The sequence below is a fragment of the Hylobates moloch genome, unplaced genomic scaffold, assembly GCF_009828535.3.
Source record: "Hylobates moloch isolate HMO894 unplaced genomic scaffold, HMol_V3 SCAFFOLD_7, whole genome shotgun sequence".
NCBI lineage: Eukaryota > Metazoa > Chordata > Mammalia > Primates > Hylobatidae > Hylobates > Hylobates moloch.
The window spans coordinates 69,183,563-69,204,705 of record NW_026652282.1 but is presented as its reverse complement, the minus strand read 5'-3'; the positions used below and the strand labels follow the sequence as shown (position 1 = coordinate 69,204,705).

Sequence of the window (21,143 nt, the reverse complement as noted above, 5' to 3'; positions counted from 1 at the left end):
TCCATTAATGGACCATGTGAGTAAATACTGTAAAATTCTAAACATATATTAATTTAAAAGCATACTAAGCTTTTTAAGCCTTTGAGATTATCCTGTTACTACATTCTAATTTTTAATTAGCCTTTCAGACTGAAGGGAAACTGTACTTAATACTGGATTTTCTCAGGGGAGGAGATGTTTTCACAAGATTATCCAAAGAGGTAAGTATCTGTACATTTTTACTATATTTTCTTGAAACAAAACTAAGAAAAATCACTTTTGTTCTTCCGCTAATTACATTTTTCCTATTGAAATTTTAAATGGTAACTACTCTGTTTCATTGCATAGTATTTGGTAATGTGCCTGTTAATGGCATTTTCTATCATCTCAATGTGCTACTCATTATTTTCTTAGGCAAAAGAACAATATGAATAACTGGATAAAGTAGATACAGGCAAGCCTAGGACTTTGGCTACTCAAGCTACCTAAACACCTCTGGGAGTAGTGTTTATTCATTTTAAAATAGCTTTATGGAGGTATAATTGACATACAATAAACTTTACATACTAAAGTATACAATTTTATAAATTTTTACGTTTGTATATAACTGTGAAACCATCATTACAATAAGAATAATTAGCATATCTGTCATTCCCAAAAGTTTTCTTGTGTCCCTTTGTGATACCTTCCTCCTGCCCTAACCCTACTGAAGCTGCTTTCTGTCACTATTTGGTTTGTATTTTCTAGGAGTTTATATAAATGGAATCATATAGTATATTCATTTTTTTTGTCTGGCTTAACATAATTATTTTGAGATTCATCTATGTTGTATGTACTAATAGTTTATTCATTTTTATTGATGAGTAGTATTACTGATTGTATGGATACATCATGATTTGTTTATCATTCACTTGTTGATAGATTTTTGGGTCATTGCAGTTTTTGATGTTACTAATAAAACTGCTATAAACATTCATGTACAAGTGATTGTATCATATGTTTTCGTTTCTCATGGGTAAATACCTAAGAGTATAATGACTGGGTCATGTGCTAGGTATATGTTTAACTTTTAAAGACACTGCCAAACTGTTTTCCAAAGTGATTATATAAATTTTACATTCCCACCAGCAGCGTTAAGAGAGTTTCAGTTGCTCCACATCCTTGCCAACATTTGGTATGATCAGTCTTTTAAAATTTTTGAACATTAGTTTAGTTTTTAGTGGTATCCCATTGTGGTTTTGAATTACATCACACTAATGACTAATGATATTGAGCATCTTTTCATGAGCTCATTTGCCATCTATCCTCTTGGTAAAATGTCTGTTTAAATTTTTAGCCTGTTTTTTTATTGGATTGTTTGTTTTCTTATTGAGTTTTGAGAGTTCTTCATATATTTTGGATGTAAGTCCTTGATCATATATGTTATTTGGAAATATTTTCTTCTAGTCTATAGTTTGTCTTTTCATTCTCTTAACAATGTATTGAAAAGCAGAAGTTCTTAATTTTGATGAAGTCTGGTTTATAGGATTCTTTCCCTTTATTAATTGTGTTTTTAGTGTCCTATATAAGGAATATCTGCCTAATCACAGCTAAAGATTTTCTCTTATGTTTTCTAGAGGTTTTGTAGTTTGCATTTTACATCTAGATTTAGGATCCGTTTTGAGTTCATTTTAGTATATGGTTACAGGTATGTGCAGAAGTCCTTTTCTTTTGTTCACAGAGATATCCAGTTGTTGCAGCATCATTATTGGAAAAGTCTGTCTTTTAAAATTAGCTTACATTTTTCTTGAAAACCAATTGATCATATATATGAAGGCCTATTTCTGGATACTCTGTTCTGTTCATTGATCCATTTGTCTATCTTTATGACAATACCACACTGTCTGAATTACTGTACCTTTATAATATGTCTTGAAGTGAGATAGTGCAAATCCTTGAGCTTTGCTTTTCTTTTTGAAAGTTTGGCTCTTCTAGGTCCTTTGCATTTCCATATCAATTTTAAAATTGGCTTTCACTTTGTACAAAAGTGTCCTGCTGGGATATTGGTTGGAATTTTATTGAATGTATAGGTCAATTTGCAGATAAGTTACATTTTAGTAATATTGAGTCTTTTAATTCATGAACATGGTATTTTTCTCAATTTATTTAGGTCATCTTTAATTTCTCGCAATATTGTTTTCAGTGTAATTCTTGCAATTCTTTCGTCAGATTTACCTCTAAGTAAATCCTGTTTTTAATGTTATTGTAAATAGAATTGACTTCCTAATTTCAATTTTAAATTGGATGGAAACACAACCGATTTTTTGTGTATTGAGCTTGTTTCCCACAGTCTAGCCAAACTTAATACTTCTAGCAGCTTTTAGAAGTAGATTTCAAAGGTTGAGAAAGTTTTCTGTAACTATTTTTGAGAGTTTTATAAAAAGTCAGGAATCAATTTTAGATTTATTCAAATGCTTTTTCTTCATTTATTGAGATTATACATTTTTTAGTCTTACTGTGGTGAATCACATCGATTGATAGTCAGATGTTGAACCAACCTTGCATTTATGGATGAACCTCACTTAGTCTTGATGTATTACCCTTTTTATAAATTGTTGGACGATATTTGCTGAAAATTTAAGAATTTTTGCATCTATTTTTATGAGGGATATTTATGATTTTCTTGTATTATTATGTCTATTTTTGGTATTAGAGTAACTCTGACTCCATAGAATGAGTTGGGTGTAGTATTTGCCTCTTTAACTTTCTGGGAAAGTTTATGTAGATTCAATGATAAATTGCCCTTAAATGATTGATAGAATTCACCAGTGAAGGCATCTGAACCTGAAGTTTTTCTTATAGGAAAGTATTTAACTCCAAAATCAATTTATATAATAGATTGGGTTATTTATTTTTGAGTGAGCTTTGCTAACTTGTGTCTTTTAAGGAATTTGTCTATTTCATCAAAGTTACCAAATTTATCGGCATAAAAATGTTCATAATATTCCCTTATTGTCCTTTTTGTAGTTGTGGAATTGTTAGTGATGTCACTGCTCTCACTTTTGATGTTGGTAATTCATGTTTGCTCTGTTTTTGTTCTGCTTTGCCTCACTAGAGATTTATCAATTTTATTACTCTCAAAGAAACAGCTTTTGGTTTCATTGATTTTTCTGTATTCTATTTCTGTTTTCTATTACATTGTTTTCTGCTTTAATCTTTTTTACTGCTTATTTTGTGTATTAGCTTTTCTTTTTCTGGTTTTTAAGATGGGAGCTGAAGTGATTGATTTGAGGCCTTTCTTCTTTTCTAATAATGTAGGTGTTTAGTGTTATAAATTCCCCTCTGAATACTGCTTTAGGGTCATCTCACAAGTTTTGATATATATCATTTTTATTTTCTCTCAGTTCAATGTACTTTATGATTTCCTTTCTATTTCTTTGACCCATTGATATTTAGAAGTCTGCTTAATTTACAAATATTTGAGCATTCTTCCACATATCTTTCTATTGTTGATTTCTACTGTAATATTGTTGTGGTCATAAAGCATACTTTGTATGACTTTAATTCTCTTAAACTTATATTTGCTTTATGCTTCAGAAGGTCGTGTATCTTGGTAAATGTTCCATGTCCACTTGAGAAGAATGTGTATTCTGCTATTTTTGGGTGGTGGAAGGTTCTGTAAATGTGGACTGGATCAAGTTGTTTGATAGTGATATTAAATTGCCTGTATTCTTTCTAATTTTCTGCCTATTCTATAAATTTTGAGACAAGGATTGATACCTTTTACTTTAATTATGAATTTGTATATTTCTTCTTGAATTTCTGTTAGTTTTTGTTTTATGTATTTCAAAGTTCTGTTATTAGGTACATAAACCTTTAGGGTTATTATTCCCTCTTGATGAATAGACCCCTTCACCATTATGAGATGACATGACTGACTTTATCCCTGGTAATGTTCTTTTCTTCAAAATCTAATTTGATACTAATATGGTCACACCACCTGTTTTCTAAAAAAGTAGTGTTAGTTTGGTATATCTTTTTCCATATTTTAACTTTAGCTTATTTGTGTCTTTATATTTAATGTGTGGTGCTTAAGGAAGCATAGTTTCCTTGTTTTTTTTTATCCAATCTGAGAGTCCATGTCTTTTAATTGGTATATTAGACCTGTTACATTTAATATGATTATTTTTGTAGTTGTATTTAAATCTACCATCTTGCTGTTTGGGATTTTTTTTGTCCCATTTGTTCTTTGTTCTTTTTTCCCTCTTCTCCTGGCTTCTTTTTAATTACTTTTTTTTTTACAATTTCATTTTTATCTCTGCTGTTGGCTTGTAAATATTATCCATAACACTTTGTTGTGTAATTTAATAGTTGCCTTAGGATTTGTAGTACAAGTTTTAACTCAGAGGTCAGGAAAATATGGTCTTCAGGCTACATTTGGTCTTCAGGCTACATTTGGCCAGTTATTTTTCTTTGTAAATAAAGTTTTGTTGGAACACAGACATACTCATTTGTTTAAGTATTGTCTGTGCCTTATTTTGTACTTCAATGGAATCATACTTGCATAGTCATTTTTACTGGATAGCAGGCATGGTGGATTTAATTTTCTTACCTGCTAGATACCTTTATTTTCATATAAATAGTATTTAGCTTTTTTCTAGGATGCAGTTCATTTTCTTGTAAACACTTTGATCATTCTGGGCCTTGTGTTTAAGCTTTGTCATGTGGGACTAGAAGTATTTAGTTTAAGATTAATTTTTCCTCAGTATTAAGCATGTCGTTTCTTATACTCTAACAGACACTCTTTGAATTATGAGGCTTTTCGCTCTCACTTTTGGGAAGAGGAGCTATCTCTAGTCCTTTGTGAGCTGAGTGGGTTCTTTCTTTTAATCTTTTAAGGTTTTTCTTTTCCTGGGTTTGGGCTTGGGTAGTTTCCTCAGATCCATGTTTGACTATACATACGTGTGTGTGTGTGTGTGTGTGTGTGTGTGTGTATTTTTTTTTTTTTTTTTGAGATACAGTCTCAGTCTATTGCCCCGGCTGGAGTGCAGTGGCGTGATCTCAGCTCGCTGCAACCTCTGCCTCCCGGGTTCAAGTGATTCTCCTGCCTCAGCCTCCTGCATAGCTGGGTCTACAGGTGCACAGTTAGCCCGGCTAATTCTTGTATTTTTAGTAGAGATGGGGTTTCACCATGTTGACTAGGCTGGTCTCAAGCTTCTGACCTCAACTGATCTACCTGCCTTGGCCTCCCAAAATGCTGGGTTTACAGGCATGAGCCCCAGTGCCTGGCCCATGATTGACAATTTTTTATTGGATGGCAGACATTGTGACATTTAGCTTGTTAAGGTGATGAACATTTTTGTATTTCTGTAACTACTATTGATCTCTGTTCTGAGATATAAAACTAGTTTGATCCTTATAGGTCTTTTAAAGTTTGTTAGATTGGACTAACACAGCTTTCAGTCAGGGGTTAATTTTGCTCCACTACTGAAGCAAAATCCTTCTGATTACGTTATCTGATGTCCTATGAATTATGAGATTTTCTGCTGTGGCTGAGGGCAACTGTAACTATTCCTGGCCCATCGTGAGTTCATCGATTGGTTCCTCTAACCCTTTGTTCTTTTCCTGGTTTAGGGTAATGTCCCCACTCATATGTGCTGAGTATTTCTCTGCTGAATACTTGAAGGAGACTGTCTGCATATCTACAGAGTTCTCTTTGTGCAATTTTCTCTTCTCTAATACTCGATGCTGTGAATTTTGTTCTCCTTCTCTAAGACTCTCTGTTCTGGCTTATCTACTCAGGAAGTCTTTCAGGCTCCACCTGACTTAGCCCTCCCTGTACTACCACTTGGAAACTCTTTCCAGGTAGTAAGCTAAGGCAGTTGTGGGGCATACGTCATTTGTTCCGTGTCTCTCAATATTCAGTGTCCTTTGTTGCCTGATGTCCAGTGTCTTGAAAAGTATCATTTCATACGTTTTGTCCTGTGTTTTAGATTTTTCAGGCATGAGATTAAATCCTGTCTTTGTCTGCTTCATTTTTTCTTTAAGTAGTAGTCTGGGAGTAGCATTTTAATTGGGTGATGGTAGTTCAATGTCTTACTTCCAGAATTTACAGTGTAGAATGTGGGAGAGCTACTGTTGATTCCCAGAGCTCTGGAACTTGCTGTGATAAAGGATCAGTGTGTTTCTGGTATGCTAGCCAGTGCTTAAGTGGCTAAGGTCTCTGGCTTATATCTGTCTACCTCCAGTGTAGAATGTGCCATGTGTGAGCATAGGGTATGTTATTGGTATATTATTAACTATAGAACATAATTCAGTATGTGAAAAGGATTGTCTAGGACCCCCTTCTAAGGAGGGTCTTTAAAGGACCTTGTTAAAAACTGGTACCAAGGCATAGAAGGACAACAGTATAATAAGGCTCCATTATTCATGATTTCTTGCATTAGATTTTAGAAGTGTCACAAATATGTTTGAGAAATTCTTGTAGTCATTTCTAATTTTCTTTTAAACTCTTCAGACCTCCATTCTCGATGTGGGACTATCTAAACCCATACTAGCACAGAGATGCAGTCAGTAAGTTTTGATTCCTAAGTCTGGAATATTAGGTAAGAGCAAGCATTTTAAATGCGTTACCCAAAAGATAATAAATTAGTACATTGATTGAGCAGCCTTTTAAAAAATGATTCAATGGTTACTTCTGTAGACAGCTTATTAATAATTAGATGTTTGTTGGTTATACTTCACTTGTGTGTACAAAAAATTGTTAAATAATCCAAAATGAGGACATGTTTTTATACCTTAGAAAAAGACTTTTAAGTACATTTTTGTATGTTTTAAATAATTTTATAATGTGTGTCATTTGTATTTTAAAGGGAAAGATACCTACCCAAATTTCCCTTCCTCAGAATGTACACACACACACACACACACACACACAAATACACAGGTAAACAAACAGAATTCTTAAGCTGTGCTCTATTTTGCTTATATCAAGAAAATGTGGTAGAATGAATGGCTGATTACTGTAAAGCTGTCAGTTCTTCTAAAATTAATTTATTGGCTTAACAAAATTCCAAATAAAGCCACAATAGGATTTTTGTTTGTTTGATGTTAACAGAATTATTTTATAGTTTCTTTGGAAAAGTAAACAAATGCAAAGAAATAATATTTTTGTTTGTTTGTTTTTTGCGACAGGGTCTTGCTCTGTCACTAGGCTGGAGTGCAGTGGCACTATCCTGGCTCATTGCAGCCTCAACCTTCCATGCTCAGGCAATCCTCATGCCTCCGCCTCCCAAATAGCTTGGACTACAGAAGCATGCTCCACTGTACCCGGCTATTTTTTTTTTTTTTTCCAGTAGAAATGGGATCTTGCTATGTTGCCTAGGCTGGTCTCAAACTCCTGGGCTCCAATGATCCTCATGCGTTGGCCTCCCCAAATTCTCTTGTTTAAAACTTTATAAAGTTGCATAAGCAAAACATTATAGTATCAACACAAGATTGGAAACATACTGTATAGCCCAAAAATATCCTGTTATAGATTACTTACCATATATCATTATGATAAAGGAAGAATCACAAATTGTGGCAAAGAGGTTGTTCAATAAACAGTATTTGAGAAATTGCTTAAATATTTCTAAAAATCATTTTAAAATGACATCTCTACCATATACAAAAATAAATCTTACTTACATAAAAAAGCTAAATCTTGAAAAACAATTACCCTATAATAAAATGCAGCTAAATATTTTGTTGGCCATTGGATGGAGAATGTCTCCTTAAACAGTAAAATAATGAAGGAAAATCATACAGAAATCATCTGTACATTTGACTAGCAAAAATTAAGGATTACCGAACATCAAAAACTAGCACAAAATTGGATAAATATTTGCAGCTAATATGATAGAAAACTGACATTTTTAACATTTAAGTGACTTGTACCAATTGACAAAACAGTAAGTCAGTAATAGAAAATAGGCACAAACATTACTGATAATTCACAAAAAAGTAGAAAGACTACTAAACATGAAAAACAAAGTTCAGCCTAAAAATCAAAACTTAAATTTAAAAAATAATGCCATTTTCACACATCAAATTTGAAAAGGCTTTTTACAGGGTATATTCCATGCTATCAAGGATGTGGTAAGACAAATGCTTTCATAAACTGCTGATGGGAGTGGAAATTACTATAACCTTTTTGGAAAATAATTTTATTGTGTATGTCAGGAATCTTGGACTATTTATGCTCCTTGACCCAGCATTCCATTTTTTAAAAAATTCTTAATTCATTTTGAGAAAATGATCATAAATATCAGTAAGATGTACATATGCATATTGCAGTTATTTCAAATAGAGAAAAAATGGAAATAACCTAAATGTCAAGAAGGGGAATGTTTAGGTAAATTACAGTAAATTGGTATGCTTATATTGTGCAGCTATTGAAAACTATTTATAAATAAGTTTTAAAGACATAGAATGCTTATGATATAGTATTAACTGGGGATAAAGGAGGCCACTAAATAGTACTTATACAGTAGTGTGATTTCAACTGTATTAAAATACACATACATAGACACATTCACACACAGATATGCACAAAAAATTTGAAAAGCAGATAACAAAATATTAGAAGTGCTTAACTCAAGAGTGCTGGAGTTTAGGATAATTTTCATTTTGTAGGGGGGGCAATTTATGAGTAGGACGATTAGTTGGAAAGCATTATTGGTAGTAAACCCAAAATTTGTTTTTAGAAAAGCAAACATTGCATCATAGCATGTGGCAGAAGTGGCTTCTGGGGAAGAGTTCATTCTTATGGACAAGTAGCCCTGAGTTCATGTCTTGGGCCTCCTTCTTAACTAGCTGTGTTATTTTGGGCAAGTTACTTAATCACTCTGAGTTTCTTTCTCCATTTGCAAGATGTTCCTAATACCTACCTCATAGAGTTTGGAAGCTATAATAATGTAATGATTGTACAGTGTCTGGCACATAATTGCTACTTAGTAATGTTTTATTTGCATCTATCATGAGGCTTTCCACCAAGACAACTTCATGACAAGGTGATAGGCTTGCATAACTGTAGGCAAAGTTTTTCTAATTTAGTTTTAAATAATTTTTATTTAGGGTTTTCTTATGTATTAGCTTTCAGAGAACATTCTTATTATCCTTGGTTAGAAGTTGAATAGGCAACAATTATTTTTATTCTTAATAAAAAGTCAAGTGAAAGTGATGTTTTTATACTTTTACCATTATAATATTCAAATTAATGCTCCCAAAACTTAGATAATAAATAATCTTTGTTTTTCTATTGATCATTTAAAAAAGTAGTTAGCATATCAGAAGTTATTAACTACTGATTCTCTGCAATTTTACTAGTAACCTGGATCTGCATTGTGGAATGCAGTGGCCATAATTCTAAATGGGCAAGCAGGTTGTAAGCTATTATGACATGTACTTTATGCAATTTTGAGCCTTCTTAATAATCCAGAGGTTTCTTTATGAAAATAACCCATTTTTAGAAAAATATTTGATTTCGTCAATCTGGAGTTCTTGCTAAACCTTAAAAATTACATCTAATGGCTGATTAGTGTCCAATTCTATGTGTAAATGAATACTCACTAGTGAATGAATTTAGATGTAAACCTATAATAATAATACCATATGGTTATATATATAGTTTTTTAAAGTTTACAAAGCTTTTTTTCCACATAAACTGATTTGATTCTTACAACAATCTTGTTAGGTATATACAGCAGATATTATTGTCCTGTTTTACAGATTTAGAAACTGAGGCCCAAAGGGCTAAGTGACATGTCTGATATTACACTGACAATTCTGATTTCAAGTTCATTACTCTTCACTTCATCATAGCAGCCGTATTGCCAGGCACAAAATGATTAATACAGTTCCATTACACTAGTATACATTACTAACAGAAGAGGCTTGGATGCACCCCTTAGGTCAGAGATGAGTTCACAATTGTGTGTAAGATAAGGGTTACTAATTTAACAACTTGTGGCAGTGTAGTAAAAGCTTTGGGTTTGTAGAGCCCCTAAAAGTGAAATTTCTGAGAAATGATACTAGACAGTAAAAGAGAGAATGATATAAATAGTGGAATTCTCAGAGCTAAAACAAAATGCCTTCTATATTTCAAATACCCTAAGGGTTACTATATTATAGCAGATTACTAAAATTAATATTGGTATTATGAGGCTAAGTCACTTTATAAAAGGTGAATCTTGTGCTTTGCATTTAGTGTGAGAAGATATATAAACAACATAATGTTTTAGAAAGATATACATTAAAATGGTTAATATCGAAGAGACACATTCTTAAAGAGATTAGTTTCATTTATATAGAAATCTTATTTCTCTGGCATTGCCAATCATTATGCCAGTCAAATAAGAATTGACTGTGCTTATTATCTTATTATTTTCCTAGATTTGTCTGTCTACTCATTTTGAAAGAAGTATTTTTAAATATACTGAATATTGAAAGAAAGATCAAATGATAAATCATTATTTTGTTCTAGGTTCTGTTTACAGAGGAAGATGTGAAATTCTACCTCGCAGAACTGGCCCTTGCTTTGGATCATCTCCACCAATTAGGAATTGTTTATAGAGACCTGAAGCCAGAAAAGTAAAGCTGTATTCTTTTGTTTTCTTGTTGTCTGTATTTCTGGAACTGCTTTTTGTCAAACTCTGTTAGATCTTTTAAATATTATAGGGAATTCTATATGAATTATATGAAACTTATTTGTAAAAAGTAATCTTTGTAAGACATACATTGACTTTAAGTTAATCATTTAAATTTTTTACATATATTAAATATTGACCTATCTTAGTTTTATGATATTTATGTAAATATTTTGTGTAAAATATTTTATTCCATCTTGTTGAATGTGAATTTTGATTTACAGCATTTTGCTTGATGAAATAGGACATATCAAATTAACAGGTATGCAGATTTTCTTATTATACCCTTAGCCGCTTGATTCATATTTTTATTATTTTAATATAAATTTGTCTAAGCCTGTTTTTTTCTCTTTCTGAATTTGATTTGCAATTTATTTGTCTCTTTAGTGAATTAAATGTTATTTGATGGTTAGACTGCTCTTAATATGTTCTAATTGTAATATTAAAAAATTGTACATTAGATACACTTCTCCTAAATAAGAAATGATCGTTTTCTAGGTAACAATACATCATCTTAGTTTGAGTCTAGACAGAAAGATGTATCACAAGTAGTCATCACATTTGAAATATAGTGACAACCTTCCCTCCACCTTCCCTAACTCCTGGCAACCACTTATATGTTCTACATCTCTATAATTTTGTTATTTTGAGAGTGATATAGAAATAGAATCATACAGTAGTCACACTACTGAACATTTATCCTAGAAAAATAAAAACCTATGTTCACATAAAAGCCTGTATATGAATGTTCATAACAACTCTATTTGTAATAGCCCAAGACTGGAAATTACCTAAATGTCCTTCAAAAGGGGAATGGATAAATATAAATTGTCATACTTCCATATGATGACATACTACTCAGCAGTAAAAAAGAAAGACCTCTTGAGACATCCAACAACTTGGATGAATCTCAAGGGCATTGTGCTGAGTGAGCCAGTCTCAAAAGGTTACATGTGTTTTCAATAGATAGTAAATTCTGTATTTTATTATTTGAATGCCAGAACAGAGGTAAGATGAAGATGTGGTCTTTACAGATAATTTTAAATAGGTACAGTTTAAAGGTAAGTTGCTTTAAATTCCTGTGTATACTGCATCAATGCAAAAATAAAATATCAGTTACCTCAAAAGCTGACATAAATATGAAAAAGTTCAAATAAAGTTTAGTGACTCTTACTGATTCACAGCCTGATTATCTTTTTCATGTACAAAAGAAATGATGTGGGTTAGAAGATATTTAAAGAGAAAAAGGAAAGAAAAATAACAGTAGAGTTTTGAGATTTTTATATAATACATAAATTTTATTTTATAGCAGTTAAAAAGATAATTAAAATTAATTCTTTTCATTTTTGCTTAATAAAGTATACCTCTTTTGTCAGAGGTGAGAAAGAGTTGAGAAAAACAGTAGAAAAAAACCTATTTTTCTCTCTCTACATTAAGGTTAATTACGTAAGTAATGATGCTAAGTTGATTTGTATTTAGTATTCTCATTTTAATTCTGCTTTTGATAGATTTTAGAGACTTAAACTGAGGGGGGAAGAATAGACAGGATCAATATTAATTTATAAGCAAGGGACACAAAGCATGTAACAGGAAGAAATGTGATTTATAATTTTTTTTAACAATTCAATTTATTTTCCTTGCAGTGGCATAAACATTTCTTTTAAAGAATGTGTACAATAATAAATATTAGATAATTTACAGTTTCATGATTATAACCTAATTCAAGGTTTTATAATGACTACATTTATGGATTTACCCCAACAGCATTCCAATGAGGTTGGTTAAAGTATGACCACTCACAGCAAGTATTTTAACCCATTTATGCCTGAGGCTGCAATGTTTTGAATTTTTGCAGTCAGACTTTGATGATGACCTTGAGCAGTATAATATAAATAACTCCCACATGCCTAGCGTTCCATTACTGGAACGCTAGGCATAAATGGGTTTAAGAGTTCTTTTACAATGTTTCTTTTATTTTATATTCTTTATCTTTCTCTTTAATTTTTCATGTTTGCTTTCTTTCTCCTAGGGAGAGTCTTTGCTAGCATTCTGTTTTCCAAGAATAATTGCAGGAGAATGGCAATACTTTTTTTTTTTTTCCACTAGTCCACTTGAAAAATTCTCCAGACATAAGGAATGGACCTAGTATCTGGAATGACAGGCTACTCTGAAATTACAATGGACTATAGAAAGTTTCCTGTTGTAACTGTGCTTTGGGTCTGATTGGCCTCTTTCTGAGATTATGATTGTTACAGCAGATCAGTAGAATGAGAGTGGATGAGAGTGGATATTCCCAAAGATCTACATCATTGCTAATATATTATTTATATTATATATTATTATATCATAAAACTTAAGTTTTTTTCTGAAATCCTGCATCCTTTTCATAGTCTGTATAAAATCCCTTGCATAGTTTATGTAAAAATAACTTTATAATATGACTTGCCTCTTTAGAAAAATTATTTCATCATAATATCCGTTAAAAAGTATAACTTGAATACAGAATTTATTTGAACTGTGATTGCTATAATCTGTTGCATTTTTAAAATTTTATTTTTTTTAAGAGACAGAGTCTTACTCTGTCACCCAGGCTGGAGGGCAGTGGCAGGATCACATCTTATCACAGCCTTTTTTAAAAAAATTATTATTATTATCACAGCCTTTAACTCCTGGGCTCAAGCCATCCTCCCACCCCAGTTTTCTGGGTAGCTGGAACTTCAGGAACATGCCACCACACCCAGCTATTTTTTGTGTGTGTGTGGAGATGGAGTCTTGCTATATTGCCCAGGCTGGTCTTGAACTCCTGGCCTCAAGCAGTCATCCTGCCACGGCTTCCCAAAGTGTTGGGGTAACAGGTGTGAGCCACTGTGCCCAGCCTGTAATGTGTTTTCTGAGAGACATAATTCAGAAGCAACTTCTACAAAGAGAGGGAAGAAAAAGATACAGTGGTCAGAGATATAAATCACACAGTACTTTGAGTATTTAAGAGAAAAATGTGTACTTGAGAAAATAATTCTATGTAGTTTTTATAGTTACTTGCAAACTAATCACTGAGATTGCTTTTATTTATAGTAACTATTCATCAAATTATTATATTCTGAGTGTGCTTTTAAAGTTTAAAGTCTTATAAAAGAGTCAGATTACAAAGATGTGAAACACTGACCCTCAAACCTACCCCCCAAAATAACCCTTCCATTATATAGTTGAATTGTACATTTTCTTTTATTTTCAAATTAGTGATTTGGAAAAACCACTGTATAACATATGGCTTATCTAATCTTGTAGCTAGTTTTATAGTTGTACAATTTTCATCAGTTGATTGCTGAGCAAATTATAGTTGTTAAATAACAGTTTAGTCAGAAATAGTACGGCAAAGGAACTCTGTGGATTGGCATAAATCTCTGAAAGGTAACAGAAGAATAAGAAAATTCTTCTCTCCCCCCTTCTCTCTGGAATGGCCAAAGAAACTAGTGTTCTCCACAAGCTATGTTATATTCAGCTGAACTGACCTCGAAGACTAAATGTTAATTATATTTACTTTTGTAAATGGAATGTGCAGAGTTTACAAGTTTCAATATACAGAGAGAACATAGTAGCACAGTGAGAAGATTTTTAAAAATTATACTGAAAGTTAAAATACATTAAGCTATTACCTAAGGATAAGTGATTTTTTTAAATGAAAATGTTGAGCATAGTTAAAAAATCAGTTTTGAGGGGACCTAAAATTAAGTGTTAATGTTGATATTTTATTGTAAACAAGCAATATAGGGCTTATAGCTTTTTTATTTTTAAGATGAAAGTATACTTTACATGTATTAAAACTCATCCTTCTGATGTCTTTTGGTGATGGGACTATCCTGTGTCTTGACTGCATCAATGTCAGTGTCCTGGCTGTGGTTATAGTACTATAGTTTTGCAAGATTTTACCATGGGAAACACTGGATAAACAGGATCCCTGTAGTTTTTCATGTAACAGCATGCGAATCTGCAATCATCTCAAAATATAAAGTTTAATTTTTAAAAATCACTTTTTTTGTGTGTATAGTTCTGCGAATTTTGACAAATGCGTACAGCCTCGTAACTATTACCAAAATAAAAATATGAAACAGTTCCATAACCCTCCTCCCCCAAATTCTCCCCTTATAAGTCAGTCCTCCCTTTACCCCAAGCCAACTACCAGTCTGCTTTCTGTTCCTGTATATATGCTTTTTCCATAATGTAATTATGAACAGAGGCATACAGTATACAGTCTTTTGAGACTGGCTTCATTTAATTAGCATAGGGCATTTGAGATTCATCCATATTGTTGGCTGTATCAATGAGTGTTTTTTTAAATTGCTAAGTAGTGTTTCATTTTATGGTGGTACCATGATTTGTTTATCCATTCCTCAATGAGGAGGCATTTGAGTTATTTCCTGTTTTGGGCAATGATGAATAAAGCCACTGTAAAACTTCATGTATAGGTTTTTTTTTTTACCATAAATTTTTACTTCACTTAAGTAAATATATAAGGAGTGAGATTAGTTGATGATATGTTGAGTGTATTTAACTAAGTGAGAAAACTTCAAACCGATTTCCAAAGTGGTTGTAATATTTTGTATACCCATCCACAATGTCCAGTGGATCTGTATCCTCACTAGCATTTTGTATTGTTAGTATTTTTTATTTTAGCTATTCTAATAGGCATTAGGTAGAATTATCATGGTTTTATTTTGTATTTTTCTAATAACTAATGACACTAAGCATATTTTCATACATTTATTTCTTTGAAGAAGTGTCTATTAAGATCTTTTGCCCATTAAAAAATTGGATTGTTTGTTTGGTTTTCAACCTAGAATGTTTTATATTTTTTAAATTTAAATTTAAATTTTGTGGGTACATACGTGTATATATTTATGTGTTGTATGAGATATATTGATACAGGCATGCAATGCCTAATAATCACATCAGGGTAAATGGGGTATATACATCACCTCAAGCATTTATCCTTTATGTTACAAGCAATCCAATCATATGTATTTAGTTATTTAAAAATGTAAAATTAAATTATTTTTGACTATACTCACCCTGTTGTGCTAGCTAATATTAAGTCTTATTTATTCTCTCTAACTGCTTTTTCCACCCATTATCCATCCTCCATCCCCTAAGTCCCTTCCCCCTGTATCCTTCCCAGCCACTAGTAACCATCCTTCTACTCTATTTCCATGAGTTCAATTATTTTAATTTTCATCTCCCATAAATAAATGAGAACATAAGTTTATTTTTCTGTGCCTGGCTTATTTCAGTTAACACAATGACCTCCAGTTCCACCCACAATGCAGATGACAGGTTCTTACTCTTTTTTATGGATGAATAGTACTCTGTTGTGTATAAGTGCCACATTTTCTTTATCTGTTTGTCTGTCAATGGGCATTTAGATTGCTTTCTTATCTTGGTTATTAAAAGCAGTGCTGCAGCAAACATGGGAGTACAGATATCTCTTCATTGTACTGATTTCCTTTCTTTTAGGTATGTACCCAGCAGTGGGATTAATGGATCATATGGTAGCTCTATTTTTAGTTTTTTTGAGGAACCTCCAAACTGTTCTCCATAGTGGTTGTGCTAATTTACATTCCCACCAACAGCATATGAGGTTTCCTTTTTCTCTCCATCTTTGGCAGCATTTTTTTTATTGCCTAACTTTTGAATAAAGGCCTCATTTTAGGGAGAAATTATATCTCATTGTAGTTTTGATTTGCATTTCTCTGGTGATCAGTGATGTTGAGCACCTTTTCATATGCCTGTTTGCCATTTGTATGCTTTCTTTTCAGAAATTTCTATTCAGATCTTGTGCTCATTTTTTAATTGGATTATTAGACATTTTCCTGTAGAGTTGTTTGAACTCCTTATATGTTCTTGTTATTAATCCCTTGTCGGATGGGCAGTTTGCAAATAGTTTCCCTTATTCTGTGAATTGTCTCTTCATGTTATCGATTGTTTCCTTTGCCGTGCAGAAGCTTTTTAACTTGATGTGATCCAGTTTGTCCATATTTGCTTTGATCACCTATGCTTGTGGGCTATTACTTAAGAAATCTTTGCCCAGTCCAATGTCCTGGCAAGTTTATCCAATGTTTTCTTGTAGTAGTTTTATTGTTCAAGGTCTTAGATGTAAATTTTTAATCCATTTTGTTTTTATTTTTGTATATAACAAGAGCTAGAGATATAGTTTCATTCATCTGTATATGCATATCCAGTTTTCCTAGCACCATTTATTGAACACACCGTCCTTTAACCAATGTATGTTCTTGGCACCTTGTCGAAAAGGAATTTACTGTAGATACATGGATTTATCTCTGGGTTCTCTATTCTGTTTCCCTGTTTTATGTTTCTGTTTTTATGACAGTACCGTGTTACTATAGCTTTGTAGTATAATTTGAAGTCAGATAATGTGATTCCTCCAGTTTTGTTCTTTTTGTGTAGGTAGCTTTATCTATACTGGGTATTTTGTGGATCTATATAAATTTTAGGACTTTTTTTTTCTATTTCTGTGTAGAATCTCATTCTATTCTGAAAGGTATTGTGTTTAATCTGTAGATTGCTTTGGGTAGTATGGACAATTTTAACAATACTGATTCTTTCAATTCATGAACTTGGAATATCTTTCCATTTTTTGTGTGTCTTTCTCAATTTCTTGCATCATTTTAGTACATTCCTTTTTACATGTCTTCTTTAATTTCTTTTTATCAATGTTTTGTAGTTTCATTGTAGAGATATTTTACTTCTTGGTCAATTACTATGTATTTGATTTTATTTTAGCTATTGTAAGTGGCATCACTTTCTGGATTTCATTTTCAGATTGTTCTCTGTCGGCCTTTAGAAATGCTACTGATTTTTGTATGTTCATTTTGTATCCTGCAACTTTGCTGAGTTTGTCAGTTCTAATAGTTTCTTGGAGGAGTCTTTAGGTTTTTCCAAATGTAAGATAATACCATCCGTAAAAAAGGATAATTTGACTTCTTCCTTTCTCACTTGGATGCCCCTTTTCTTTCTCTTGTCTGATTGCTGTGGTTAGGACTTGCAGTACTATGTTGATTACCAGTAGTGAAAGCAGGCATCCTCATTGTGTTCCAGGTCTCGGAGGAAAGGATGACAGTATTTCCCAATTCAGTATGATACTAACTGTGGGTTTGTCATATATGGCTTTGATTATGTTGAAGCATGTTCCTTCTATACCCAGTTTTCTGAGGGTTTTTTTTTTTTTATCATGAAGAGATGTTGAGTTTCATCAGGTGCTTTTTCAAGATCAGTTGAAATCATCATGTGGTTTTTGTCCTTCATTTTGTTGGTATGATGTATCATATTAAGTGATTTGCATATGGTGAACCATCCTTGCATACCTGGGACAAATCCCACTTGGTAATGATGAACAGTCTTTTCAATGTATTATTGAATTCAATTTGCTAGTATCTTGTTGAGGATTTTTGCATTATTATTCATCAGAGATATTGGCCTGTAGTTTTTTGTTGTTGTATCTTTGTCTGGTTTGGGTATCAGGGTAATACTTGCCTCATAGAATGACTTTGGGAGGATTCCCTCCTGCTCTATTTTTTGGAATATTATGAGCAGGATTGGTATTAATTCTTCTTTAAATGTTTGGAGGAATGTAGCACTGAACCCATCAGGCCCTGGGCAGTTCATTACTGGGAGACTTTTTATTATGGTGTTGATCTTACTACTTGTTATTGGCCTCTTCAGGTTTTGGATTTCTTGGTAGGTTTTATGTGACAAGGAATTTGTCCATTTTCTCTAGATTTTCCCATTTATTGGCATGTAGTTGCTCATAGTAGCCTCTAATGACCCTTTGAATTTCTGTGGTATCAGTCATAATATTTCCTTTTTCATCTCTAATTTTAATTATTGGGGTCTTCTCCCTGCTTTTCTTCGATAGTCTGGCTAATGGTTTGTCAATTTTGTTTATTTTTTCAAAAAGCAAGTTTTTGTTTCATTGATCTTTTATATTATTTTCCTCATTTAAAATTCATTTATTTCTGCTCTGGTGTTTATTCTTTTCTCCTACTAATTTGGGTTCAATTCGCTTGCTTCTCTAGTTCTTTAAGATACATCATAAGGTTATTTGAATTTTTTTTGATGTAAGCACTTTCAGCTATAAATTTCCATCTTAGTACTGCTTTCACTGTATTCCATAGGATTTTTAATGTTGTATTTCTATTATCATTTATTTTGAGAAATTTTTAAATTTCTTAATTTTTTTATTGACTCTCTGGTCATTCAGGAACATATTGTTTTATTTCTGTGTGTTTATATAGTTTCCAAAATTCCTCTTGTTGTTGACGTCTAGTTGTATTCAGTTGTGATCACAGAAGATGCTTGATATTATTTCAGATTTTTGAATATATTAAGACTTGTTTTGTGATCTAACATATGGTCTATTCTTGAGAATGATCCATGTGCTGAGGAGAAGAATGTGTATTCTGCAACCTTTGGATGAAATGTTCTGTAAGTATCTATTAGGTCCACTTTTTCTATGGTGCAGATTAAGTCCGATGTTTCATTGTTGAGTTTTCTGTCTAGGAGATCTGTCCAATGCTGAAAGTGGGGTGTTGAAGTCACCAACTGTTACTGTATTGAGTTCTATATCCCTCTTTATCTCTAATAATATTTGCTCTCTATATATGGATGCTCCAGTTTTGGGTCCATAGATATTTATAATTTTTCTATCTTCTTGCAGGATTGACCCCTTTATCATTATATAATGACCTCCATTTCCCTTCTTACAATTTTTGCCTTCAAATCTATTTTGTATGTTATAACTACTCCTGCTCCTTTGTGGTTTCCATTGGCATGGAATATCTTTTCCCGTTTCTTTATTTTCAGTCTGTATGTATCTTTATGGGTGAAGTGTGTTTCTTGTAGGCAACAGATCATTGTTTCTTGTTTTTTCATGGTTCATCCAGTCTATGTATTTTGATTGTTTAGTCCATTTACATGCAGTGTTATTATTAATAAATCGGGACTTACTCATGCCATTTTTTTAGTTGTTTTCTGGTCTTCCTTGTTTTCTTCCTCCCTGCCCTCCTTTTACTGAAGGTGATTTTCTGTGGTGCTATGATTTAGTTTCTTTCTATTTATTTATTTATTTATTTATTTATTTTTTGAGATGGAGTCTCGCTCTGTCACCCAGGCTGGAGTGCAGTGGCGCGATCTTGGCTCACTGCAAGCTCCACCTCCTGGGTTCACGCCATTCTCCTGCCTCAACCTTCCAAGTAGCTGGGACTACAGGCACCTGCCACCACGACTGGCTAATTTTTTGGTATTTTTAGTAGAGATGGGATTTCACCATGTTAGCCAGGATTGTCTCAATCTCTTGACCTTGTGATCTGCCCGCCTTGGCCTCCCAAAGTGCTGTGATTACACACATGATCCACCACACCCAGCCTCTTTCTCTTTATTTTTTGCCTATCTGTTGTATGTTTTTCGGTTTGAGATTACCATGAGGCTTGCCAGTATGATCTAATACCCCTTATTTTAAACTGATGAAAACTCAACACTGATTGTCTAAACAAACATGCAAAAAAACCTGATAAAAACACTACACTTTGAATTCATCCCCCCACTTTTCAAGTTTTCATTGCTTCTTTTTATGTCTTATTGTACTATGATTTGAAAAGTTTTTGTAGTTATTATTTGATTGGTTCATCGTTTTTTTAAACTTATTTTTATTATTATACTTTAGGTTTTTGGGTACATGTGCACAATGTGCAGGTTTGTTACATATGTCCATGTGCCATCTTGTTTTGCTGCACCCATTAACTCATCATTTAGCATTACGTATATCTCCTAATGCTGTCCCTCCCCCCTCCCCCCACCCCACAACAGTCCCTGGAGTGTGATGTTCCCCTTCCTGTGTCCATGAGTTCTCATTGTTCAATTCCCACCTATGAGTGAGAACATGCGGTGTTTGGTTTTTTGTCCCTGCGATAGTTTACTGAGAATGATGTTTTCCAGTTTCATCCATGTCCCTACAAAGGACATGAACTCATCATTTTTTATGGCTGCATAGTATTCCATGGTATATATGTGCCACATTTTCTTAATCCACTCTATCGTTGTTGGACATTTGGGTTGGTTCCAAGTCTTTGCTATTGTGAATAGTGCCTCAATAAACATATGTGTGCATGTGTCTTTATAGCAGCATGATTTATAGTCCTTTGGGTATATACCCAGTAATGGGATGGCTGGGTCAAATGGTATTTCTAGCTCTAGATCCCTGAGGAATTGCCACACTGACTTCCACAATGGTTGAGCTAGTTTACAGTCCCACCAACAGTGTAAAAGTGTTCCTATTTCTCCACATCCTCTCCAGCACCTGTTGTTTCCTGACTTTTTAATGATGGCCATTCTAACTGGTGTGAGATGGTATCTCACTGTGGGTTTGATTTGCATTTCTCTGATGACCAGTGATGATGAGCATTTTTTCTTTTTTTTTTTTTTTTTTTT

At 32.9% G+C, this 21,143-nt stretch overlaps 1 protein-coding gene across 2 annotated transcripts in view; it reads left to right on the top strand.

The window, feature by feature from the left end:
* RPS6KA6 (ribosomal protein S6 kinase A6) overlaps positions 1 to 21,143 on the top strand; it is a 159,632-nt gene that overhangs the window by 47,882 nt on the left and 90,607 nt on the right. For both annotated transcript variants that reach the window (XM_032757236.2, XM_032757237.2), the window contains exons 6-8: positions 121 to 200; positions 10,484 to 10,590; positions 10,871 to 10,908. In XM_032757236.2, coding sequence (XP_032613127.1) covers positions 121 to 200; positions 10,484 to 10,590; positions 10,871 to 10,908 — 225 coding nt within the window. The remainder of the gene's footprint in view (positions 1 to 120; positions 201 to 10,483; positions 10,591 to 10,870; positions 10,909 to 21,143) is intronic.